Below are 27,786 nucleotides of genomic sequence, written 5' to 3'. Positions count from 1 at the left end.
CCATTTAATATGACTATTATTCAAATTTATGCACCTACCACTAAGGCCAAAGATGAAGAAATGGAAGATTTTTATCAGTTGCTGCAGTCTGAAATTGATTGAACATACGATCAGGACGCATTGGTAATTACTGGTGATTGGATTGTGAAAGCTGGAAATTGATGATGGCTTAGATGACCTTTTTAGAGAGAAAGAATATATATACTATGTGCAGGATTTTCATGCGTTCAACAAATGTTCATTGAATGCCTACCGTATGCCAGGAACAGTGAAAGATGTTGAACTGAACAAGATGGGCATGGTAGGTGAATAAGAGCTCCAGAACAGAGGTGCCTGGCATATCTAGGGTAGTTGGCCTAGAAGTAGGCCCAACTTCTTTTTGTTTTACACTCCTGCCTCTGTTTTAAAGCTATAACCTTTGTACTAATTTCAACAGTTTGCTGGACAGGCAATGTGGCTATGCTTAAATATGTCCAGGCAAACCCAGGTTATGCTTAGAAAAGTCCAGGCAAGACCAGGGAAGGTCTGACGGAATAATCCTTAACAGAATGTGTTTATGCCCAGGCAAGTCCAGACAAGCCTGGGCAAGTCCAGGGAGGATCAGCCAATCAGAATCTTGCTGGAAAGTTCCTGGTTCTGTCCTATAACTCTCCCTGTAAAGCAGCTGCCCTTTGGATTCATTGGTTCTCACTTTATGCGGGCAAACGTCTCCCCATTTGAGTGTTCTTTATGCTTTCAGTAAATCTCTTAGTTCCACTTTAACAGCGCCTGAGAGTTTTTGCTCTTCAACATTTTTTTGGTATAGTTGGCAGGATTTGAAGGGTGCTTATATTTAGCAAATAAGAAGTAGAGAACCCGGAGACCAGCACAGGCACGAGCCCCTTCTGCTTTTTCATCTCCATGAATTCTCAGGAGCCACTTGTGGTAAGCCCTCTCAAACTGAGGCTCTACTGATTGTGAAGATGGCTATTGAGAATAATTGTTAGGTTCTGTTATTTTTGCTTTTATTTTCCATTTGCTATCTGAACATTTAGACAAGTTCTTCGAGACTGCCATCTAGTGGCAGAACATTATCAGAACTTGGTTTGAAACCACTCTCAACTGTATTTTTCCAGGGCACATTAGAATATTAGTACTCCTTCAGACTGTTGGCACAAGCGGGTTACGTAGTAAGACAGGGCATGACACATCATTATGGCCCTGGTGTTTTGCATGTTAATCAGTGGCATGTACTTACTAAAGGTGATATAGAGAATCATGGCTATTATGGGACTTTTTGAGCTAAATAAACTAATTTTCCTGGCAATAAATTAGAAAAGAAAAGCTCCCAGATTCAACTACCACAATGGGATGCCTGTTTTGATTGGTATCTCCAAATTAACTAAACAAAATAAGGAATTGCAATGTGAAAATTCAGCTTCTATTGATTCTGCTCCATTGCCAGCTGCTACTCCTTTATATCATTTTTTGCCTTCTGATTCCTCTGATAACACTTAATCCGAGCTCCTTTTCTTTCCAAAAAAATTGGCTGATACTTTCTGCCCCTCTGCCAGCTGACTTTACTTTCTATCCTTTTCTACCTTCTTACTCCTTTGCTAATACCCTTTCTGAACTCTCTTTCTACTCCAAGGAATCTGCTAAAAAATAATAGCTAGAGATATCAGTTACTTACGTGGCCCCAGAAACACTTCTTTAAATGAAGATACCCAGAGGAAACTAATAAGCTTCCGCAGGCTTCCTTTGCTCCTTGGCCTAAAGCAGAATTCTGTGCAATTGTAAAGGAATTTCCTAACTCTCATAAAGACCCTCAAAGTTTCACCCAGGAATTTAGCAATTAATAAATATGCTAGTAAGGCCAGAGAGGCTTTGAGATAGATGGAAAAGACTATCTGGAAACACTCAGAAAGATCATTAGCTATAAAAGCCAGTGCCTCCAGCAGAGAACTAACTCATGGTTTCTATCCCCAAAATCCTCAGCCCAGAAAAGTAGATTGGGCCAAAGTATAATTATAGTGACCACTTGAGCAAACTTTTTGCTGAACACTCAGACTTAAATCTAACAGAGCCTGGAGCTGAAACATCTTTCAACTCCATTTTCCTAAATGGGCTTCACCCAGAATTATCAAAACTAATCAAACATCACAGTCTAGACTAGGAAGCTGTTCCCAGCCCTGCCAGGATTTTTATTTGACTCCTGGAGACCAAAGTTTCAAACTATTCTTAACATCCTTGATAAATGAGCCAGCGTTTCCCCCCTACCAGGATACTGGTTTGGGGTTCACATTTAAAAACACCATAAGCTGAATATACTAGAAGTAATTTGAAATTCCAAACACAGCAATGAGTGCAAGAATGATACAGGACCAGGCAGTGTTTTGTTCTGTTATGCATGGGATTGCTGTGAGTCAGAACTGACTCAATAGCACCTATGAGCAATAATTTGGAATTTCGGTGATCACTTTGGTAAAATGAGCTCCCATCTGCTCTGTTCTTTTTTTCCCCTTCCATTTTGGGAAAATGAGCTCCCATTTGTGTTGTCTTTCCTTTCATCTTTGGGGAACTTTTGTTTTGTGCTCTGGTTTGTCTGAGAGTTCTCCATCTGAGGACGTTAATAAGCTTTACCTATAACCTTTTTTTTTTTTTATCTTTTCCCATACAATTGAGTCAATCTTATCAAAAATTGCTACATACACTTTAAGAACTAGGTTCCTCATATGCTTGTTTTGTGTGGTGTGGTATAAGCCTGGTCTTCGGGCTGGCCTCACAGAGTAGTGAGTTTATGTGGTATTTCTGTCTCATTTTGTTTTGAAAGCTTGGTTCTGGTCTAGAGCATTGTGTCTGAGTTTCTATCTTGTATCAGGTTGGAGACCATGGCTGACAGTTACTTTTTTTTTTTTTTTTTGGTGAGGCTGTCTTAAAACCTCAGTTCTTTCCTTGTCCAAGAAAACTGTGTCTTGTATCTGTCTTATGATTTAGATTTTAGTAGCTACTTTGAAAAACTTTGATCCAAGTTGGTCTATTTGAAAAGTGAGCTTTAAAAAAAAATGAATCATTTATTTTATTGGTAGGACAAGGCCTTAAAAAGACAAGTTTCTGTAAATTGTGTCTCCAGAACATCCTATAAAGCCTGCAAAAGAGATGGATTTAAAAATATAACGTTTTCCTATCTCCAGATGGTATTATTAAAACTAAATTATAATATTCTTTCTAAATACTCTATTCTGGTTGGTTTAGTGATAAAAAGGCACTTATATAAAATTAACAGTCCAAATATTTCCAGGAATTAATGAAAGTGAATTCGTTCTGACAAAAGTTTTCATATTCTGTACCATGTCAATCCTAAAAGCAAAGCTTTTCTAAGTAACTTAAGCTAAATATTATATGAAATATGTTTTATTTAAGGAAAAGGGATAGTTTTGTCTTAAAGTAAAACTAATAGTTCCAGAGCAGGGAAAAAAGAGGCATAGGACAAGCCTAGAGGGGAAGACAAACAAAAACAAACATAGAGAAAAAAAAGCTAACCAAGAACTAAGGGGTTCAAGGCAGGGCCAAGATGGTGGAGTAGTCAAATGTTTCTGGTGGTCCCTCTTACAGCAACAACACATGTAAAAAAAGTGAATCAATTATATATGACAATCTAGGAGTCCTGAACATCAAAGGCAAAGTTGAGAAATCAGACTGAGCATCAGGAAAGGAGAGATGGTTCAGAAGCAGTGAGAAGTTGCCAGAGTTGACTCCGTGGGAACTGGCCCACTGCAGGATGGATTGGCTGGCATGCACGGTGAGGCAAGCAGTGGCATTTGGGGTGCGTTTTCCACATAGGGAGGGCCAAGTGGTGGAGAGTCTACTCAAGCTCCCAGAACCAGTGAACAGTAGCACTCAATCAGCAAAAGATGAGTACACATGTCCAACCTACTGTGTAGATCAAAAAAAAAAAAAAAAAAATCCCATTTGGGAAGAACCTGTCTCCCATTTATTTGCTCCCTACCCCACACTGCACCAGGTCCCAGGCCAGTGTCAGCTATTGCAGCTTCCCCTGGGCTGGAAGTAGGACCTGTCATGCACTCTGAGCCATTCTCCTGGCCTTCAAGAGGGAACAAACTAGCAGAAGGAAAAAATAATCTGCCAGCAACCCTAAGCAAGGAACTCAGGGTAGGCACAGCTCTTTTGCCTAGGCACACTCATAAGGGGTCCATGGACTTTGAATGCCTTTCACCACTGCATAGGCCTGTATGGGCCCATTTCAACAGTGTAGGCCCTCATTAGCACAGTACAACAGAGTATATAACTGAAGCCTAACTTCACTGTATCAGCTATATGGTAGAGAGGTAGGTTCATGACGTTTGCCACAGCTTTGCCCATTAAGCAGGATCATCCCCTAACCATATAAGAGACCTGAGGATTGGTGGCTCCATCCAAGCCATCTAGCCAACTGCAACAGGGGTCCAAGAATAAATGGTGCCTGCCAGTCTTTACAGCCAACAGCACTGGTTGCTTACACTTCGGCTGCAAAATCCACCCACCTGTGCACTCTAGGGAACAGGGACACGTTTTCCTCCAGACACTCAGTAGCAGCCATCAACCCCCTGCCTTGCTCATCATGTGACCCCCCTACTGCAGCCAGATACCTGGGCCTACTCCAGGTACCCTTGCCCATCTAGGACTGTAGCTGAGAGCCTGCACCACACACTTGGTGACCAACTACCTGGACACCTGAGCTGAATCTGTACAAAAAATGTAAATGGACTCCTGGGCTCACATACTTAGTAACAGGTATAACCACCTGGTGACAGGTTGTTAGATCCTTAAAGGCACCAATAATCAAACCACCTCACATGAGCAGCCTGTTTGGGCATATCAATAGAAAACAAAACAAGAAGATAGGACACAGTAAGTAAACACAAAATAAGTAAATATAATAACTTATTGATGTGTTGGAGACAAGAGTCAATATCAAATCACATAAAGAGGTAGACCATGCTGGCTTCAGCAAGCTTTCAAAATGAAGAATCAGGAAATTTTTTGGAGGAAGAGAACTTTCTGGAATTATCGGAAGTAGAATACAAAAGATTAATATACAGAACTCGTCAAGAGATCAAGAAAGAGGTCAGGCAAAACACAGAAGAAACCAAGGAACACACAGACAAAGCAATAAAGAAACATAAGAAGATTATAGAAGAGCATAATGACAAATTTTACAGACCGAAAGAATCCATAGAGGGACAGCAAATAGAAATCCAGAAGATTAACAATAAAATATCAGAATTAGACAACTTAATAGAAAGTTATAGGAGCAGAATTGAGGCAATAGAAGTCAGAATTAGTAGGATTGAAGATAAAGCACTTGACACCAACTTATTTCGAGAAAAATTAGATAAAAGAATTTTTAAAAATGTAGAAACTCAAGGAATTATGTGGGACTCTATCAAGAGAAACAACCTATGAGTGATTGGAGTACCACAACAAGAGGGGAAAACAGAAAATAAAGAGAGAATTGTTGAAGGTTTGTTGGCAGAAAACTTTCCAGTTACCATGAAAGATGAGAAGATATCTATCCAAGATGCTCTTTGAACCCCACACAACATAGATCCCAAAGGAAAGTCACCAAGACATATTATAATGAAACTGGCCAAAACTAAAGATAAAGAGAGAATTTTAAAAGTGGCTAGGGATAAAGGAAAAGTCATCTACAAAGGGGAGTCGATAAGACTAAGCTCAGACCACTCAGCAGAAACCATGCAGGTAAAAAGGCAATAGGATGCCATATATAAAGCCTTAAAGGAGAAAAATTGCCAGCCAAGAATTATATATCCAGCAAAACTATCGCTCAAATATGACAGTGAAATGAGGGCATTTCCAGACTAAAATACTGAAAATAGGGAAACAGAGATGTCAATATGTAAAAGATGACAACATTGAAACAAAAAAGGAGGGATTAAAAAATGTAGTCATGGATCATTCATATGGAGAGGAAGTCCAGGCAATATCAGGAAATAAAAGATTGGTTTAAACTTAGAAAAATAGGGGTAAATATTAAGGTAACCACAAAGGAAACTAAAAATCCTACACATCAAAATAAAAAACAAGAAAAACATAAAGAGTCAGCAAATACAAAATCAACAACAATTAAAAAAATGAAGATACATAAGGAAAAATGACTCAGTACAGAAAATTAAGTGGAATAAAGAAACGGTCAACAATGCACCAAAAAAAAAAAAAAAGACATCAAAATGACAGGAGTAAACTCATACCTATCAATAATTATGCTGAATATAAATGGACTAGATGCACCAATAAAGACACAGAAAGCAGCAGAATGGATTTAAAAAACGCAATCCATCTATATGTCACCTACCAGATTTAACGACACAAACTAAAAAACTCAAAGGATGGAAAAACATATATTGAGCAAACAACAATCAAAAAAGAGCAGGAGTGGCAGTACTAATCTCTGACAAAATAGACTTTAAAACAAAATCCACCACAAAGCATAAGGACAGACACTATACGTCTTAGTTATCTAGTGCTGCAATAACAGAAATACTACAAGTGGATGGCTTTAACCAAGAGAAATTTATTTTCTCACAGTCTAGTAGGTTACAAGTCCAAATTCAGGGCATTGGCTTCAGGGCAAGGCTTTCTCTCTCTGCTGGCTCTGGAGAAAGGTCCTTGTCCTCGATCTTCCCATAGTCAAGGAAATTCTCAGGTGCAGGGACCCTGTGTACAAAGGACGTGCTCTGCTCCTGGTGCTGCTTTCTTAGTGGTATAAGGTCCCCAACTCTCTGCTTGTTTCCCTTTCCTTTTATCTCTTGAGAGATAAAAAGTGGTGTAGGCCACATCCCAGGGAAACTCCCTTTACCTTGGATCAGGGAGGTGGCCTGAGTAAGGGTGGTGTTACAATCCCACCCTAATCCTCTCAACATAAAATTACAATCACAAAATGGAGGGCAACCACACAATACTGAGAATCATGGCCTAACCAAGTTGATACACACATTTTTAGGGGGACATAATTCAATCCGTGGCACTATATAACGATTGAAGAGTCAATACCCTGGGAATATACAACCATAATAAATATTTATGCGCCCAATGACAGTGCTCCAAAATACACAAAACAAACTCTAATGCATTTAATAGAGAGATAGACAGCTCCACAACAAGAGTAGCAGACATCAACATACCACTTTCGGTGAGGGACAGAAAACCCAGAAAGAAGCTCAATAAAGACACTGAAAACCTAAATGCTATGATCAACCAACTTGATCTCATAGACATATGCAGAACACTCTACACAACAGTAGCCAAGTATGCTTTCTTTTCCAACGTAAATGGAATATTCTGTAGAACAGACCACATATTAGGCCATAAAGCAAGACTTAACAGAATCCAAAGTATTGAAATATCACAAAGCATCTTTTCCGATTGTAAAGCCATAAAAGTAGATATCGAAAATGGAAAAAACAAGGGAAAAACATCAAATACATGGAAACTGAACAACACCTTGCTCAAAAACTACTGGGTTATAGAAGAAATGAAGGACGGGATAAAGAGATTCACAGTATCAAATAAGAATGAAAACACATCCTACCAGAACCTTTGGGACACAGTAAAGGCAGTCCTCAGAGGTCAATTTATAGCCATAAATACATACATCCAAAAAGAAGAAAGGGCTAAAATCAAAACATTAACCCTACAACTCGAACAAATAGAAAGAAAGCAGCAAAAAGTAGCCCTCAGGCACAAGAAAAAAGCCAATAATAAAAATTAGAGCAGAATTAAATGAAATAGAAAAGAGAAAAACAATTGAAAGCGTTAACAAGACCAAAAGCTGGTTCTTTGAAAAGATCAACAAAGTCGATAAATCACTGGCCAAACTGACAAAAGAAAAACCGGAGAGGAAGCAAATAACTCAAAGAAATGAAATGGGTGATATCACAACAGACTCAATTGAAATTAAAAGAATTGTAACAGAACACTAAGAAAAATTGTACTCTAACAAATTTGAAACCTAGAGGAAATGGACAAATTTCTAGAAATACATTATCTACCTAAACTAACACAGAGTAAGAACAACTAAATAAACCTATAAGAAGAGATTGAAAACGAAATTTAAAAACTCCCAACAAAAAAAAAGCCCTGGCCGTGATGGTCTCAGTGGAGAATTCTACCAAACTTTCAGAGAAGAGTTAACACCACTGCTACTAAAGATTTCGGAGCACAGAAAAGGATGGAATACTCCCAAACTCATTCTATGAAGCCAGCATAACCCTGATACCAAACCAGGTAAACAAACCACTAATAAAGAAAATTACAGGCCAACATCCCTCACGAACATAGATGTAAAAATCCTCAACAAAATTCTAGCTGATAGAATTCAACAACATATCAAAAAATTCACTGTATCCAAGTGGGATTCGTACCAAATATACAGGGATAGTTCAACATTAGAAAAAAAAAAATCAGTGTAATCCACCACATAAATCAAAGAACCACATGATCTTACCAACTGATGCAGAAAAGGCATTTGACAAAGGCCAACACTCTTTGTGAAACTCTCATCAAAATAGGAGCAGAAGGGAAATTCCTCAACATAATAAAGGGCATTTATACAAAGCCAACAGCCAATATCATCCTATATGGAGAGAATCTGAAAACATTCCCTTTTAGAATGCGAACCAGTCAAGGATGCCCTTTATTCAACACTGTGCTGGAGGTCCTAGCCAGAGCAATTAGGCTAGATAAAGAAATAGAGGGCATCCAAATTGATAGAGAAGTAAAAGTATCCCTATTTGCAGATGATATGATCTTATACACAGAAAACCTCAAAGAATCCACAAGAAAGCTACTGGAACTAATAGAAAAATTCAGCAAAGTATCAGGATACAAGATAAACATACAAAAATCAGTTGTATTCCTCTACACCAACAAAGAGAACTTTGAAGAAGAAATCACCAAATCAATACCATTTACAATAGCCCCCAAAAGATAAAATGCTTAGGAATAAATCTAACTAGAGATGTAAAAGACCTATACAAAGGAAACTACAAGACACTACAGTAAGAAACCAGAAGAGACCTACATAAGTGGAAAAACATACCTTGCTCATTGATGGGAAGACTCAACATTGTGCAAATGTCTATTCTACCCAAGGCAATCTACAGATACAATGCAATCCTGATCCAAATTCTAATGGCATTTTTCAATGAGATGGAGAAACAAATCACCAACTTCCTACGGGAAGGGAAGAGGCCCCAAATATGTAAGGCATTATTGAAAAAGAAGAGCAAAGTGGGAGGCCTCAAACTACCTGATTTTCGAACCTATTATACCCGCCCCCCACACAGGTAGTCAAAACAGCCTGGTACTGGTACAACAAGATACACAGATCAATGGAACAGAACTGAGAATCAATTCCACCTGTGAGCAGCTGATATTTGACAAATGCCCAAAGTACGTTAAGTGGGGAAAAGACAGTCTCTTTAACAAATGCTGCTGGCATAACTGCACAACCACCTGCAAAAAAATGAAACAAGACCCATACGCCACAGCATACGTAAAAACTAACTCCAAATGGATCAAAGACCTAAATATAAGATCTAGAACGATAAAGGTAATTGAAGAAAAAATAGGGACCACCCTAGGGGCCCTAATACATGGCGTAAACAGAATACAAAACATTACTAATAATGCACAAACACCAGAAGAGAAACTAGATAACTGCGAGCTCCTACAAATCAAACACTCATGTTCATCAAGAGACTTCACCAAAAGAGTTAAAAACAACCTATAGTCTGGGAAAAAGTTTTGGTTACAACAAATATGATAACCATCTAATCTCTAAAATCTACAAGATACTGCAAAACCTCAACAACAAAAAGACAAATAACCCAATTATAAAATGGGCAAAGGATATGAACAGGCACTTCACCAAAGAAGACATTCAGGTGGTTAACAGATATGTGAGGAAATGCAAATCATTAGCCATTAGAGAAATGCAAATCAAAACTACAAAGAGATACCATCTCATGTCAACAAGGCCAGCATTAATCCAAAAAACACAAAATAATGAATGTTGGAGGGGTTGTGGAGAGACTGGAACACTTATACACTGCTGGTGGAAACGTAAAATAGTACAACCACTTTGGATATCGATTTTGTTCTTCCTTAAAAATGTAGAAGTAGAAGTACCATGCGATCCAGCAATGCTAGTCTTTGAAATATATACTAGAGAAATAAGAGCTGTCACACAAATAGATATATGCACACCCACGTTCATTGCAGCACTGTTCACAATAACAAAAAGATGGAAATAACCTAAGTGCCTATCGATGGACAAATGGATAAACAAATTATGGTGTATTCACACAATGGAATGCTATGCAACAATAAGAATGAGGATGAATTCTTGAAACATCTCATAAAATGGATAAATCTGAAAGGCATTTTGGTGAGTGAAATTGGTCAGTCGCAAAAGGACAAATATTGTACAGGATGACTATTATAAGAACCCTGAAAAAAGGTTTAAACAGAGAAGAAAACACTGTTTGATGGTTACGTGAGTGGGGAGGGAGCAAGGGGGTATTCACTAGATATTAGACAAGAATTATCTTAGGTGAAGAGAAGGACAGCACACAATACAAGGGTAGTCAGCACAAGTGGGCTAAATGAAAAGATAAGAAATTCTCTGAAAACAACCACACACTTCGAGGGACAGAGTAGCAGGGGCAGGAGTCTGGAAACAATGTTTTCAGGGGACATCTAGGTCAATTGGCATAACAAAGGTTATTAAGAAAATGTTCTGCATCTCACTTTGGTGAGTGGTGTCTGGGCTCTTAAAAGCTATTGAGTGGCCATATGAGATGTATCAATTGGTCCCAACCCACCTAGAGCAAACGAGAATGAAGAACATCAAAGAGTCAAGAAAAATATTAGTGGAAGAGACAAAAAGGGCCATTTAAACCAGAGACTCCTTCAGCTTGAGATCAGAAGAACTAGATGGTGCCCAGCTACCACCAATGACTGCCTGGACAGGGAACACAACAGAGAGTCCTTGACGGAGCTGGAGAAAAGTGGGGTGCAGAACTCAAATTCTAGAAAAAGATCAGACTTAATGGTTTGATTGAAACTGCAGGAACCACAGAAGACATGGCCCCCAGACTCTCTGGTAGCCCAGAACTAAACCGTTCCCAAAGCCAACTCTTCAGACAAAGATTAGACTAGAGTATAAGATGTAAAATGATACAAGTGAAGAGTGTGCCTCTTAGTTCAAGTAGATACATGAGACTAAATGGGCAGCTCCTGTCTGGAGGCCAGATAAGAAGGCAGAAGTGGACAGAAGCTGGTTGAATGGACCCAGGACATCCAGGTTGGAAAGGAGGAGTGTGCTGTCACATTATGAGAAGCATAACTAGGGTTACATAATAATGTGTGTATAAATTTTTGTATGAGAAATTAACTTGAGCTGTAACCTTTCACTTAAAGCATGATTAAAAAAATAAGAAGTTAAAAAAAAAAAAGAAATGGAAACAAACAAACAAACAAAGATTACTACTGCAGAAATGAAAGCTCCATCTATGGCATCATGAAGATTTCAGATGGTGCCTGGCTATTTATAAATAGTGTCTAAGGTCTTAAAGCCTTAGAATACTAAGAAGCCATCTATAACAACCTCTGAAAGACAGCAAAATGCTGTCCTACTAGGAAATACCAACCCATGTCCATGCAGAAGAAAGCACTCTCCCCAAAATGGTGGTTGATAATGCGATCGAAGAATGCCTCAGAAATTCTTGATCAAAAGGAGAGAATGAATGAGAACTCCAGAACAAAGGTGCCTGGCATATCTAGGGTGGCTGGCCTAGGAGTAGGCCTGACTCCATTTTGTTTTACACTCCTGTTTCTGCTTTAATGCTATAATCCTTGTACTAATTTCAATAGTTTGTTGAAAAGGCAATGTAGCCATGCTTAAACAAGTCCAGGCAAGCCCAGAATGCGGCTTTGCCTAGGCAAGTCTAAGCAAGCCTTGGCAAGTCCAGGGAATACCAGGGAGGGTCAACCAGTCAGAATCTTACTGGGAAGTTCCTGGTTCCATCCTATAACTTTTCACATGAAGCAGCGGCCCTTAGATTCATTAGTTCTCACTTTGTGCGAGCTAACGGCTCCCCATTTGAATTTTCCTTATGCTTTTAATAAATCTCTTTGTTCCACCTTTACTGCATCTGAGAGTTTTTGCACTTCGACAGAGGTTATAATTTGGTGGTAATTGTGTTAAGTACTATGAGACTAGAAGCAGGGGCTATTCAGGGAAGGTATAATGAGAACTAATCTAGTCATGGGGTCACCATGAGTCAGAATTGACTGGATTGCAACTGATTAAATCAAGTCTGGGAGAACAGTTGTTGTTAGTTGCCATCCAATGGATTCCAACTCATGCAAAACACATTTGTGCAGAGTTGAACTGCTCCATAGGGTTTTCAGGGGTGTAACATTTTGGGAGCAGATCACTAGGCTGGTTTTCCAATGTGTGTCTGGGTGAGTTCAGATCTCAAACTTTTTGGTTAATGGATGAGTGTTCAACTTTTTGCTGTATGCAGGACTCCCTGGGAGGACAGAAAGGGCCCTAACAGAATTCAGCATAGGTTTGCTGGGTATGTATATTCAAGTTTATTTTCAATAGCAGATTCCAAGAAGAATCCCCTGGTAGCAATCGGTACTATTTGCAAGTTTGTATCTAATTTGTGATATGTTTGGTTTTAGTTGTATAAAAAGTATAACTGTGTTATGTGTACTGATAGTGTTGGGTATACGTGTGTTTAGGTTACAGTATAATAAAGTTCTTTAAACCAACATTGAGAGTCAAAATATTTATTCCTTCTTAAAGAGAAATACTGAAGACTATTTAGGAGAGGCAAACTAACATAAAAAAGCAAAGAAATAGGAACCAAGGCATTTGGTGTCGATTCCTAGCTCACTGGGGACAGCCACTGTGTCTTGAATCCCATAATTTGTAAAATATGACTTACAAGGGGTTGCAACAGAATATTTTAGAGGTCTTGAACTAATGAGGAATAAAATTAAAAAATCCCCGTACTACCGTGAAAGTTCCAGAAATTATTCACAAGTTTATTCTAGTAAAGAAAATGCAGAAAAGGAAGGGGACAGGTACAAGACACAACACACAAGAAGGCAATGAAAGGAAAAATCAGGAGGCAGAAAGTGCCTGGTAAACTGTCCACAGCAGGTAACAGTGCTGTGCGTATTATAGCAGTTACTGAATAAATGAAAATAAATAAATACATGTTGGAATTTCCAGAGATGACCAAACAAACATCAAGAAGGAAGCGGCTTTTCTACGGTTTTATTATGGAAGATTTCTAACATGTACAAAAGTACGCAGGATAGTATTAAGAACTCCCACGCAACTTCAGTAATTATCACTCATGACCAATCTTGTTTCCTTTATCTCTCCCCCTCCTCATTATTCTGAAACAAATTCCAGATATATAATTACAACCTTAAAAATGTCGGCACACTTCCCTAAAAGATTTTTTTTAAGTAACCATAATAAACAAGGAAGTAGTTCAACTTTTACAAAGCTCTACAGGACGGAGGCTTGCCCCGTAAGCCCACGCCTCAAGCATCGCCTGAACCCCCCCAGCCCCGCCCCCATCCCGACACTTCCTTTCAAGGCCGGGACCGCTGGACCTGCCTTTTAAGGGGGTGGCTGGTCGTCGCCTCGCCCCGCTCCCCCGGAAGTTCCCATCCACCAGGCCCCAGCCCACCAACTCCGCCTCGGCGTAGGGAGCGGCGCGCCGCCCGGAAACCTGAGCCCGGGCTCGGGAGCGCGCACGCCGTGCGTCCCGGGCGCGCTCTGGACGCTCGCCGGGTGCCGCCTGGGAGAGGCGAACGGCTTGGCCTGCCATGTTGCTCGCCGCGGCGCTCCGAGCCGGGGCAGCTGGCCTCACCGCCCAGTGGGTAAGGAGGCTCGGGATGAGCTCGAGCAGTGCCGCCGCCTTTCTTCTTGTCTCCGTGCCTACCTTTGTTCTGGGCACAGGAGAGCCCTGGGCTGCGGACGGGCCTTGCAGGCTAGGGCAAGGACACTGTGGCCTTCGCCTCGTCCTTAGGGAGGACGCTGCCGCCCCATAACGACTAGGGAGCGCCGAGGGAGGGACGGCAGGTGCGGCTGCGGCCGGTGCCGGGCCTCCCCCACAAAACTGGGGAGTTTACGCTTAGTTTGGTCTAGCAGAAGATGAGGGAGGGGCCGCTCGATGGTCTGGTTTCTGCTCTCGCTCAGTGCGGGCCTGGCAGATCTGTTCCGCAGACCCTCGCCCCCGATGGGGCAGGCACCTTGCACGTCAAGCCTAGGTACTAGTTGCTGTAGGCCTGCAGCGTACTGGAGGCAACTCTTCAGGTTGTAGGCTCTGGCTTTCTTGGTGAAGGATTACTGACGTTTGCCTTAGGCCAAGAGAAAGGTGACCATTGTTTCCTTTAGTGCGTTTGTGCTTTGTGAATCGGAGATGCGTTGTAAACAGTCGTTACAGACTACATTGGTGAAAGACCTTCCGTGAATAGCACCACAAATACAGCACCCATTTAAGGAATCAGGATTTTAGAGCTCGAAAGGTCTTCTGAGGTAAAGTACATCTTATGGTAGGTAAAGAAATGGAATCTCAGAGGTTGAAACACTCGTTTAAGGTGGTTTAAAAAAGCAGATTCCAAAAACCGACGATAATAACAACAGGACATTTACTGGAAAGAAAGAAAAGCCCTTCCGCGCACCCCCCGGGAAAAAAGAAAAAGCAGAAAGGGCGTTAGTGTGCCTTAGTATAGAATGAGCTCAGGGCTGTAAAGTTAAACCCAAGTTGGGTCGTGACTTCACCACCTTTTCTAGCTGTGTGACCTTGGGCTGTTTATCTTTCTTTTCGTTTCTTCAGTTGTAAATATTCCAATTTTCAGAGTTTTGCCTTCCAGTAAATGTTTGAGGTCACCGTGGTTCCAGGTCTGCTGGGCTCTAGGGAACAATAGAGATAATATTTATTTACTTTTTAGGTGCCAAGCACTGCGTTAAATATTTATATTCCACGTCTTAATCCTAATAACAACCGAATGAGGTTGGTACTGTTACTTCCCCATTTTGTAGCTGAGGAAACAGATCTAGACAATCCCTGTTCTTATGGAGCTGACAGTTTCATGTAAGAAGGTAAATATGATATAGTGTAAAAATACAGTGTTAGAGATGTGAGTTAAACAAAACAGTTGCCGTGAGTGGGACTCTCGGTGACCCCACATGTTGGAGAGTAGAACTGTGCTTCATAGAGCTTTCCTTCCAAGGCACGTCTGGGTGGCTTTGAACCTCCAACCTTTTGGTTAGTAGCTGAGCGTTTAACCGTTTGCACCACCCAGGGACTCCAGAGATGGAAATAGGGCCATCCAACTTGGTTTGAAGGTGGGATAAGTTTTTTTCTGGAGGTGGTATTAACATCTTAGTATTGGCTGGGTTGGAGAGGGGATTCTAGGTGGAAAGGACAACGTGAGAAAAGACTGGTGATGTTGGCAAGGAAAAGTTTGGTGGGTGTGAAAAGCCTGGACTCTCCTGTTGAGGTCAGGTGTGTTCTGAGGTGAAATAGGAGAGAGGTGGACGGGGGCAGACCTTGGAGCTTCTTGCATGCCATGCTGAAGAGTCTGACTGTCTTAGAGGCAGTGGAGAGTCAGTGCAGTTTTAAGCAGCAGAGGGGCAGGTCAGGTTTCTGTTGTGCCTGGATCATTGGGTGAGACTGAAAATGGAATGGGTTTGATTGGAGCCAGATGCAGGGAGATTAAAGATAAGAGGCTCTTGAAGAACCCCAGGTGAGAGATGTTGAGAATCAGAACCAGTCTACTAAAAGAAAGGATGGAAAGAAGATAACAGATACTGTTCTTCTTACTTTGTTTCGTGTTTGAGGTGAAGCAGTTAAAAAACCCGTTACCATCGAGCCGATTCCAATTCATGGCAACCATTTATTAAAAAGCAGTTTTAACAGTGAAAAAGAGCAATAACTTCAGCTAGTGGAGTGGAGGAAATTTTTAATCAAATTTCACGTTAGTTTCTGCAACTTAATTTTTTTCCTTTTTTACAAACAGTAACTGATATGCGGTAGCGCACATGCGTTGAATTGATGAATCAGTTTTTCTTATTACACAGTTAATACATGGCAGGGAAAACAATACATTATAGGAAAAACAGCATATTGAGAGCAGCAGATAAACTCAAAAAATAAAAATCTCCAATAGCCTCATCCTGGAAATTACTACTGTTAATATTTTAATATTTACACTTAAGAGACCTTATTGTGCAGAATTTTTTTTAATGCTGTTTTATAGCCTACTTTTTTGCATAATACATTTGATCAGTCAGCTTCCTGTCACTTTTTATGTTGTATGGCATTCCATCGTGAGGCTGTTCCCTAACTTATACAATCAGGCCCTTAACTTGATCATCTTCTAACCTTTGACAAATAGTGGGATAGCAGAATGAATCTAGCAGAGATCAGGAAAAGCATGAGTAAAGAGGTCCAGCTAAGAAAGTTTCTTAAAAGGGAAACTTTTAAAGACCAATTGTGTTTGCAAAGATATTGCCTATACTGTTACAGTTTCTGTGTTGCTAGCTAACTGCCAGTCTGTTCAGCCACAGGCTTTTCAGCTTATCATTGCTTAAAAAAAAAATCTAGAATTTAGTACTCTGTCTGGGAATAGGAAGCCCTGGTGGTGTAGTGGTTAAGTGCTATGGCTGCCAACCGAAAGGTCGGCAGTTCAGATCCACCAGGTGCTCCTTGGAAACCCTATGGGGCAGTTCTGCTCTGTCCTGTGGGGTTGCTATGAGTCAGAATTGACTTGACGGCGAAGGGTTTTAAAGGGTCTGGGAATATATGACAGATGTACCAGTTCTTTCTGGTAGAGAAGCAGGTGTTTGGGATTAAGCTGCGGAATTGCATAGTTGTAATGGTGAGTAAAAATAGTTTAATTTTACCAGTTTAGTAAAAGTATACATTTTGAGGGGGAAATTAGGAAACTTTGTTTATATGGTGAGGTTCTAAGCTATGATTTACAACCCAGAAAAGTGATCTTGTTGTAATTATCAATACCAGTTTAATGGGCTGTTTAGTAAAATAAAGACGTATTAGAATACTTAGAAATAGTCAATAGACTGTTGAAAATATAACAGAACATACTTTTATCCTTGTCTTAGCTGATGTATGAGGCACATGGAACACTGCATACGGTTTTTAGACCCTTTCACCTCAAGAATGGCGTGATGAACCTAGGCAATGTCCAGAAAATGATAACCAAAATCAATTGAGTGTTTCAACTTGTGTATGAAATTAGATTTAAAAAACTGGGACTCCCTGAGAAGGGTAAGATTCAGAAAGAGAAAGTCAATTATAAATCACAAAGAGGAGAGAAGGGGTCAAAAGACTTGTCAATGCAGTTAGAAAATATTAGCAGTTGGTGTTGAAAGGAAATACTATAGAGTCAAATAAAACAATATCATGCTGTTTTTAGGGGATTTCATGGTAGCATCATGAAAAAATTAAAAAAAATTAAACAGGTTGGAAAATACAGATAACGTCATGCCACATTTAGATGGTTATATTTGTGGTGATATGTAGCACATGTCCTTAATTATTTGAGGTACAGAGAAGTAAGTTATTTGTAATTACTGGCTAAATATTCCTTCATACTTCCAAAGGTAGAATCGTAGTTCGTGTGTCTTTTTCTTGGTTTCAGTAGCATTTTGAGAATCATTCATAAAATCCATGAACTGTGAACTAGGATATAGATAGAGTACCCCCTTCTCCCCATTGCTGTCGAGTCAATTCCAACTCATACCAACCCTATCGTACAGTATACACTAAAGCAGTATTTCCCAATCCTGATCAAAGAATCACCTAGGATGCTATTAAAAATACAGATAGTTGGGTTCTTCCTGGAGGTGGGTTTATCGATTTTTTTTTTTTTAATTGCACTTTAAATGAACTCTGTGGGGCAGTTCTACTGTGTCTAATAGGGTCGCTATGAGTCAGAATCGACTCGACAGCACTGGGTTTAGATGAAGGTTTATAGAGCAAACTACTTTCTCATTAAACAATTAATACACATATTATTTTGTGACATTGGTTGCCGGCCCCACCCCACAACATGTCAACGTGCTCCCCTTTCTTGGCCTTGGGTTCCCCATTACCAGCTTTCCTGTTCCCTCCTGGCTTCTCTTCTTGCCCCTGAACTGGTGTGCCCATTTAGTCTTGTTTTGTTTTATGGGCCTGTCTAATCTTTGGCTGAAGGGTAAACCTCAGGAGTGACTTTATTACTGAGCTATAAGGGTGTCTGGGGACCATACTCTCGGGGTTTCTCCAGTCAGACCACTAAGTCTAGTCTTTTTTTGTGTGTGTGTGAGTTAGAATTTTGTTCTGCATTTTCCTCCAGTTCTGTCCGGGACCCTCTATTGTGATCCCTGTCTGAGCAGTTGATGGTGGTAGCTGGGCACCATCTAGTTGTGCGGGACTCAGTCTGGTGGAGGCTGTGGTAGTTGTGGTCCATTTGTCCTTTGGACTAATCTTTCCCTTGCGTCTTTGGTTTCCTTCATTCTCCCTTGCTCCAGACAAGGTGGGACCAGTGGAGTATCTTAGATGGGTGCTCACAAGCTTTTTTTTTAATTTTTTAAAATTTTTATTGTGCTTTAAGTACAGGTTTACAAATCAAGTCAGTCTCTTACACAGAAACTTATATACACCTTGCTACTTACTCCCAGTTGCTGTCCCCCTAATGAGACAACCCATTCCCTCCTTCCACTCTCTCTTTTCGTGTCTATTTCGCCAGCTTCTAACGCCCTCCACCCTCTCGTCTCCCCTCCAGGGAGGAGAAGCCAACATAGTCTCAAGTGTCCACCTGATCGAAGAAGTTCAGTCCTCACCAGCATCACTCTCTAACCCATTGTACAGTCCACTCCCTGTCTGAAAAGTTGGCTTCAGGAATGGTTCCTGTCCTGGGCCATGCTCACAAGCTTTTAAGACCCCAGACACTACTCACCAAAGTAGAATGTAGAACATATTCTTTATAAACTATATCATGCCTGTTAAGCTAGATGTTCCTCAAGAGGTTTATTTAATTTTTAACGAACATATCTTGGGATCTTATCTGAGCATTAGTGTTCAGGACTAGGAAAAAAAAAAATAGTAAAGCAATTTTAATTTATATAACATTTGTTTATTTGATTTATTTATTATTACTATTTATTTGTTGATTTGATTCTCAAGTTAAACTCAAAAGTTTGTCCTTAAATTGTACCAGCTAATTCTTTTTTTTAAATTTTGTTGTGCTATAAGTTTTTTTTTATAAGTGAAAGTTTACAAATCAAGTCAGTCTCGCATACAAAAACTTATACATACCTTCCTATGTACTCCTAGCTGCACACTCCTCCTCTCCACCCTGTATTAGCCCATAACCATTCAATCAGTTCCCGTCCCCCTCTGCCTTCTCATCTCGCCTCAAGACAGGAACTCTCCACGTAGTCTCATGTGTCTGCTTGAGCCAAGAAGCTTAATCCTCACCAGTATCATTTTCTGTCTTATAGTCCAGTCCAATCCCTGTTTGAAGAGTTGGCTTTGGGAATGGTTCCTGTCTTGGGCTAACAGAGGGCCTGGGGACCATGACCTCTGGGGTCCCTGTAGCCTCACTCAGAGCATTAAGTCTGGTCTTTTTACTACAATTTGAGGTCTGCATCTCACGGTTCTCCTGCTCCATCAGAGATTCTGTGTTGTGTTCCCTGTCATGGCAGTGATCGGTCATAGCCAGGCACCATCTAGTTCTTGTGGTCTCAGGCTGATGTAGCCTCTGGTTTATGTGCCCCTTGCTGTCTGTTGGGCTCATATTTACCTTGTGCCTTTGGTGTTCTTCATTTTCCTTTGCTTCAGGTGGGTTGAGACCAATTGATGCACCTTAGGTGGCCGCTTGGTAGCGTTTAAGACCACAGACGCCACTTACCAAAGTGGGATGCAGAACATTTTCTTAAAACATTTTGTTATTCCAGTTGATCTAGATGTCCCCTGAAACCATGGTCTGCAGACCCCAGTCCCTACTATGGCCTTCAAAGTGTTTGGTTGTATTCAGGAAACTGCTTTTGGTTTAGTCCAGTTGTGCTGACCTCCCCTGTACTGTGCCTTTTCTATCACCTAAAATAGTTCTTGTCTACTACCTAATTAGTGAGTACCCCTGTCCTTCCCTCCCTCCCCACCCTGTAACCATCAAAGAATATTTTTTTTTTCTGTGTTTAAACTATTTCTTGAGTTCTTATAATAGTGGTCTCATACAATACTTGTCCTTTTGCAACTGATTTCACTCAGCATGATGCCTTCTGGATTCACCCATGTTATGAGATGCTTCACGGATTCATTGTTGTTCTTAATCCTTCCATAGTATTCCATTGTGTGAATATACCATAATTTATTTATCCATTCATTAATTGATGGGCACCTTGGTTGCTTCCATCTTTTTGCTGTTGTAAACAGTGCTGCAGTGAACATGGGTGTGCATATATCTGTTCGTGTAAAGGCTCTTATTTCTCTAGAATATATGCCAAGGAGTGGGATTGCTGGATCACAGGGTAGTTCTATTTCTAGCTTTTTAAGGAAGTGCCAAATTGATTTCCAAAGTGGTTGTACCATTTGACATTCCCACCAGCAGTGTGTAAGCGTTCCAGTCTCTCCACAGCCTCTCCTACAACAGTTAATTCTTTAGGCCAAAAACTTTTTAATCATTTAAAATTTTGAAAATGGAGGTTTGCTTTTACAATCAGCTCTTAATTATTTAGGGTCTCCTCTGTTAACGAGATTATTGAGGCCCATCGTTTGGCCTTTTTCTTTCCTGCAGTAGCATTTTAGAGTTTTATTTTTTTTTTTTTTAAATCTCTTATCTCATCCCTTCATGAGAAAATCTAACAGAAGCTAAAGTGTTGCTTCTTAATTAAAGCAGTAATAATAATGCTGATATCGAAGGACTTAGAGTGACACTATGCTTAATACTTTGTCTCCTTTAATCTTCGTAATAACACTTTAAGATAGACACTGTTTTTATTTTATTGTTGAAGAAACCTAAGTGTAGAGAGGCAGAGCAACTTGCTCAAGGTCACAGTAAATGATCCTGGGCCCATTGACTTAAGTGATGTTTGGGCATTTCATTTCTATGAGTTATTTTTGCTCTTAGAAAAATTGAGTGTTGCGTGTATCAATATTGGGTTTTAGCTATCCAAGGAATGCTGTATTTAACTTATGGTCAAGATGACTGAAATTAATCATTAATATAGTTGCCATTAATATGGTTATCTTAATCTATAATGCTCCTGTAATACCTTGATTGTTCATATATCTTTTCTATACTATAAAATTTAACCAAATTTTATTTTTTAGTTGTCTTATAAACCAAACCAAACCCGTTGCCATCGAGTCAATTCCAACTCATAGCGACCCTGTAGGACAGAGTAGAACTGCCCCATAGGCTTTCCATGGAGCGCCTGGTGGATTCAAACTGCCAGCCTTTTGGTTAGCCTTGTCTTTCTGATGAGGTTACTGCTTTTGTCAGTTTTGTCTTACAGCTTCCTTGTCCCTTATAAAGTTCCTGTAGCTGAATGTGGCCTTTTATTGTACAAATAAATGTCTGACAGAACTGAACGGTGAGCAGAGCTGGATACTACTGATGTTTGAGCAGCAGAAGAAATGCTAGGAAAGAGCAGGGCCCATAAAAAGTCATTAAAGGATCCTATTTTTGGGAAGAGGGTGGAAGAATATAAAATATTTATTTTTGTCATTTTGAGCTGTTGGTGGTAGTACTGCAAATGATAAGAGGTAAAGAATGGTAGAAAGAACATAGGACTTAGATTCAAGGGCTCGAGCTCAGAATCCATTTCTGTCGTTAATTGTGTGGTTGAGGGCAAGCTACTGTCACCAAACCTCAGTTTCTTAAATGTAAAATGTAAATGATAATAACTAGCCCTAGATTTTTAAGGACTCAGTGAAAAAGATACGCAGAAGTGCTTAACACAAAGCTACTCCAAAGAAAACACTGGCACTGTCTGCCTGGCTGTAAGTCATCGCTTGTTCCTTCTGATACATTCTGTAAAAAGAATAAGCTAGAATAAACCAGAAAAACCAAACCCATGGCCGTTGAGTCGATTCTGACTCAGAGCGACCCTATAGGACAGAGTAGAACTGCCCCATAGGGTTTCCAAGGAGCGCCTGGCGGATTTGAACTGCCAGCCTCTTGGTTAACAGTTGTAGCACTTAATGACTAAGCCACCAGGGTTTCCAAGAGCTTCAGTTGGGATTCATTGAGTGAATTAAAGACATTTAGACATTTCAGAGTCTAATGGGAAGGGGGGAAAACTCAGCTTACTCTTCAAGTTAGCTCAGCCTAGCTAAGTTTTTTTCCAGTTCTAACACTGATTAGTTCTAGAAAGCTGCTTTATTCCAATATGAAACTGAATCCAAATGGTTCATTAAGTAGTGTAAAGAAATTGATTCAAATTTTTAATATTTATTCCTTTATTGAAAGCATCTAACATGGATATTACAATGAGTACAAAAACAGGTGAAGTTCCTAAAGATACATACATATATATATGTGTGTGTATATATATATATATATATATATATGAATAAATAGGGCGGCTTTGACAATGGCCAGGTGCTAACTTGCTGTGGATGAGTAAGCAGTTTGTGCCTGTTAAAAAAAAATAAAGGCTGGTTTTATCCATTTGCTCTCATTTTGGTTACTTCTTTTGCTTTATATCTAAACCCTTTTTCTACTGTTTTGAAGAGGTTGACTTCAGACATTGAAATTAAGTTTTTCAAATATATGCTAATGTATAAAGTAATTCACATTTTCTCCAGGGATAGAAGGGTGGCAAAGATAAAAAAAAAAAGTTGTTTTAGATAGAGTACATACTTGCTTCCTTTTCTCTACATGGAAGTGTCATGAGCCAAGGGAGGCAGGCCTGTTCATTTCTAATCTGTCTCCATATATGTGCTTGCCTGGTTCCTTCCTAGAACTCCTTGGTCTCTTAGATCTACAGGTAGTCCCTGACTTACGACGGGGTTCTGTTCTGACGGCTCCGTCATAAGTTGGTTCTGACACAAGTCAGATCTCTCTCTCTTTTTTCACTATTATTGACTTTTTTTTTTATTATCAGTATCTTTATAAATCCAATCGTTATTTGTCTTTGGGGGTTGGAAACATTACATATAAATGTACAAGTGATGAAGAGTTACAATGTTGGTATTTTGTCGGATGCTATAATAACTCCACTTGTGGAAGGTTCTGGATCATCTGTATTATCCCTGGGAATAGGAATGGTATTTCTAGTTGGAAATTTAGTGAGCGTTGTCCCTTTGGTCCTTTTTTTTTTTCTTTCATATATTTTGCAGTAACATCTCGCTGTTGCCCGAATATGCCTTTCAACTTTAGTTGTTTTCAAGCGACGAAAGCCCCTGATTTAGTTTAGGAAAATCTTCAGCTACTCCTTTCACTGTAAATTTTTTTACTTCTCTCCTTCCTCTTCCTCATTGTTTCTTTCTCCTTCAGCATTTTTTTCCTTTTCAAAATCCGTTAAGTCCTGATCTGTCAGTTCCCCTTTGTCCTGATCTATGAGCTGTTCCACAGATGATCATAAGTGTGGTTTGTCCTAACTCGAATATGTCGGAAGTTGAAGACTACCTGTACTTTGTTCTTCTAGATCTCTGATGCCATCAGAGAAAACAACTATGGTCAAGTGGCCTTTGTAGCCCTAAGATCCGATGTGAGCTCTGTTGCTAATTACTAATATAACCTTTAGGAGTTTTGATAACTTGTTTAAATCTCTGTTTTCTGGATTATCCACCTTGCAGGAAGGTTATGAGAAATAATGTTTAAAAAGCCCAGTGCCTGACACATAGTTCTTATAATAATAGCTAGTGATTGTTGTTAGCTGCTGTTGAATTGTCTCCAACTCACGGTGACCTTGTGTACAACAGAGTGAAATGTTGACTGGTTTTGTTCAAGTCATTCATTTCAACCATTGTGCTCTTCTCACTGAGGGTCTTTTACAACCTCGATGGCCCTCTGTTTGATCAAACATGGTGTCGTCCTGTAGCAGTAGATCTCTCCTGATGATGTGTTCAAAGCAAGTGAGTAAGACAGTGTTCTGTTGTGACCTATAAGGTTTTTGTTGACTAATTTTCAAAAGTAGATTGCCAGGCCTTTTTTAGGCTATTCGTCTGGAAGTGCCGCTGAAACCTGCCCACCATGGGTGACCCTGCTGGTGTTTGAAACACCAGTGGCATATCCTCCAGCATCACAGCAACACCCAAGCCAATGCAGTACAACAAACTGACGGACGGGAAGTAGATAGCTAACGATAGGTAACACTGATATAGTGCTTATTGTGTGTCAGGCAGTGTATTAAGCATTTTAGATGAATTATTTCTTTTAATCCTCACAACAGCCCTATGAATTACGTACTGTTGTTACAAATTAGGAAACTAGCTCTGAAGCTGGGCTCTTCACCACTTGGTTATATTGTCTCTTTGCATATAGGGTATGTATAGAATATTAGATATCAGTAATACATCCCAATTTCAGAGATGTTAGAATGTGAAAAATGTTTTTTAGAAACAGTGACATTTCCTGTACTAGAAGATATTTGGTATTGGTCCTCTTTCACACCACTACCAATAGGACAGTATTTTTAAGATTAGTTTGGTGACATTAGACAGGATGATTTAGATTGGGATAGAGTCAGCTAGAAATCTGTTACAGTAATACACAGACATGAAATATTGCCTGAAACAAAGTGGTGATGGTAACAACAGAGGAGAAGGACTAAAGACTTCAGTACAAAACCCAGAAACCCAGTGCCGTCGAGTCAATTCTGACTCATAGTAGTTTAGAAAAATTGGAATGTAATACATTTACAGGGCAAAAAAAAATCCAGCAGTATGCACGGATATATATATACAGGTAGTCCCCGACTTACAACGTATTTCAGTTGTAGTGAACTGCACTTATGGCCGTCTGGTTTTTTTTTTTGCTTACATAACGTGTGTGTATAACTGGAGCAGTCCAAACACCAATGTTGAAGCTATAAGTTTATATGTGATGTTTCCAGCCCCCAAAGACTGATCAGATTTATGAAGATACTGATAATAAAAGGCAATAATAAAAAAAAAAGGTATTTGTCTGATGTCATAACTGACTTACGATGAAGTCATCGGAATGGACCTCTGTCGTAAGTCCATGACTACCTGTATATTAGAGCAAATATATATATTACATTTGTTAAAGAATAGGAATACAAGGATATATTCATAGTCTTTAACAGGAAGGTCAGTAAATTCTAAAAATACACCATCTTTATTTCCTTTTTGATTGGTCTGTCAGAATAATCTCTATGAATATAGAGGTATTATAAAAGAAATCAGTAACCGTGGCAGTCTGTTGGGAGGGAGACCAAGGATCTGGAGCGAATGTATGTATGTACAATAATACATACATACATATGGGTTCTGGGTACATACATATATATACACGTATGGAACCCTGATGGCAACAGTAGTTAAGAGCTACAGCTGCTAACCGAAAAAGGTCCGCAGTTCGAATCCAGTTTGAATCCACCTTGAATCTACCAGCGGCTTATTGGAAACCCTATAGGGCAGTTCTGCTCTGTCTATAGGGCCACTGTCTTAGACTGGGTTCTCTAGAGAAGCAAAACCAGTAAAGCACATAAGTATATATATAGAGAGAGATTTATATCAAGGAAATGGCTCATGTTGTAGAAGCCGAAATGTCCCAAGTCCATGTATCAGGATAGAGGCTTCTCTCAATTCATGTAGCCACAGGGGCTGGCGAACCCACGATTGGCAGTTTGGAGTGTGGGGCTCCTGCTCTCAGGCTGTGAAGATGGACAGATCCCAAGATCTGCGGATAAGCTGATAGCTCAAGTCCCAGGAGTCGGAGGTCAGATGAACAGGAGGCAGCACAGGATCCAGTGTGAGCGAAGAAGCCAGAACGTCCGCTTATATTTGGGCGCAGGCCACACTTCCAAGGAAACTCCCTTTCAACGGATTGGGTACTCAAAGCAAATTCAGTCATGGGAGTGGTCACATATAAACACTGGAAATCATGGCCAGCCAAGTTGACACACAATCTTAACTGTTACAGTCGCTACGAGTGGGAATCAATTTGACGGCAGTGGGCTTAGTTAGTTCTTTTGGTATATATATCTGTGTGTATGTATATAAAATATCTGATGTATTTACCATAATACGTAATATCCTTGTATCCCTGTTCTTTAATAAATGTAATATGTATTACATACTTACTGTAATATAAATATTGTATGCTCCCCCTTATATGAAATATCTAGAATAGGCCAATGCATAGAGGCAAAAGTTGATTAGCGGTTACCAGTTCTGGGGGGAAGAGATAGTGGAAGTTATTGCTGAAGGAATACTGAGTTTCTCTTTGAGGTAATGAATATAAAGAATAATTATGGCCAAATGCAAGAAAATGAATTACAAACTTAAAGGGCAAAATTTTTTAAATTCCCGTTTAGTTTTAAAAATGAGTTGTTTGAATCTTCCTTTTTTCCGTCATTAAAGGTTTTATCTGTGTGTCAGCTAAGCAGGTGATAATGCTTTGATACCTTATATGGTACTTTCAGAGAAACTTGATTATTTGAGCCTCAAAAGATACCCATTTTACAGGTACAGAAATTGGGGCTTAAAAAAATTAAATGACTTGTGCAAGGTCACATGTTATAAGTGGCAGAGTGGTGATTTGAATGAAATCTTAAAAAAATCTGGACGTGTAGTGTTTTTTTATAACTTGGCGCCTTTTTGCTGAGCCTTCTCAACCAGCAGTCTTGTCTTCAACTATTTGGACTTTAAAGCATTTTATTTTGGATAGAAATTTGTGTGTATGTGTCTGTAAACTCACATGCTTATCCAGATCTACAGGTCAGCCACCAAGAGTGCCTCAAAGTATATCACCCAGTACGTACTTACATATGCTTAACAAACAGTTTTCAGGATTATCTCTTTGTTTTTTTATTTTAAAGAAAAGTATGTGGCAGATCCTGGATTAATGAGGAAGGATATTATCCTAAAACAGAAGCCATTTTAACTTAGAGTTGTTGGTGTTTAATGTGATATACAGGGAAGTTGGGAGGAAATAAAGGCTTTACATTAGAGGCAGTGTTTCATTTTGTACATGATTAACATTTAAAATTTTTTTCAATTTTTTATATTAATCCATGCTAAACAGAAAACTTGGAAAATAGAGAAAAATATTGGAAACAAAAATGTGAGTCCCTTATAGTCTCATTAACATAAAAATAGAGTAAGCACTTTTAATTGTTATGGCTCTCCAATCTTCTCGTTAATGTCTGTATTGGATATAATTGGAATGATACTTTATGCTTTTTTGCTTGTTTATTTTATTTTACTTCGATATTTTCTAGTTATGATTGTGGCACAGGTTTTCTATACTATTATGTTTAGGAAACATGATTTTCATTAGCTATATTACATTCCAATGTTGGAATTACCAATATTTATTTAAAACCACTCTATGATGGGCTTTTGGAAAACAGCATATTTGTATTTAAAACTGTATCCTCATTTTATTCCATTCTGTAGAATAAATTTCTAAAAGTAGAATTATTACGTTAAGAGATAGAAACTTTTTTAGGATCGCCATACTCATGCCAATTTGCTTTTCTAAAAG

General features: G+C 39.5%; 1 protein-coding gene across 1 annotated transcript in view; it reads left to right on the top strand.

The window, feature by feature from the left end:
- Window positions 1-13,839: 13,839 nt before the first annotated feature.
- The window catches only part of NDUFV2 (NADH:ubiquinone oxidoreductase core subunit V2), a 68,555-nt gene continuing 54,608 nt past the window's right edge, over window positions 13,840-27,786 (top strand). Inside the window, exon 1 of the mRNA XM_049900174.1 lies at window positions 13,840-13,974. Coding sequence (XP_049756131.1) covers window positions 13,921-13,974 — 54 coding nt within the window. The 5' untranslated portion in view covers window positions 13,840-13,920. The remainder of the gene's footprint in view (window positions 13,975-27,786) is intronic.

Source organism: Elephas maximus, chromosome 11 (genome assembly GCF_024166365.1).
Source record: "Elephas maximus indicus isolate mEleMax1 chromosome 11, mEleMax1 primary haplotype, whole genome shotgun sequence".
NCBI lineage: Eukaryota > Metazoa > Chordata > Mammalia > Proboscidea > Elephantidae > Elephas > Elephas maximus.
The sequence above is the reverse complement of the archived record's forward strand: the minus strand, read 5'-3'. Positions and strand labels throughout refer to the sequence as shown.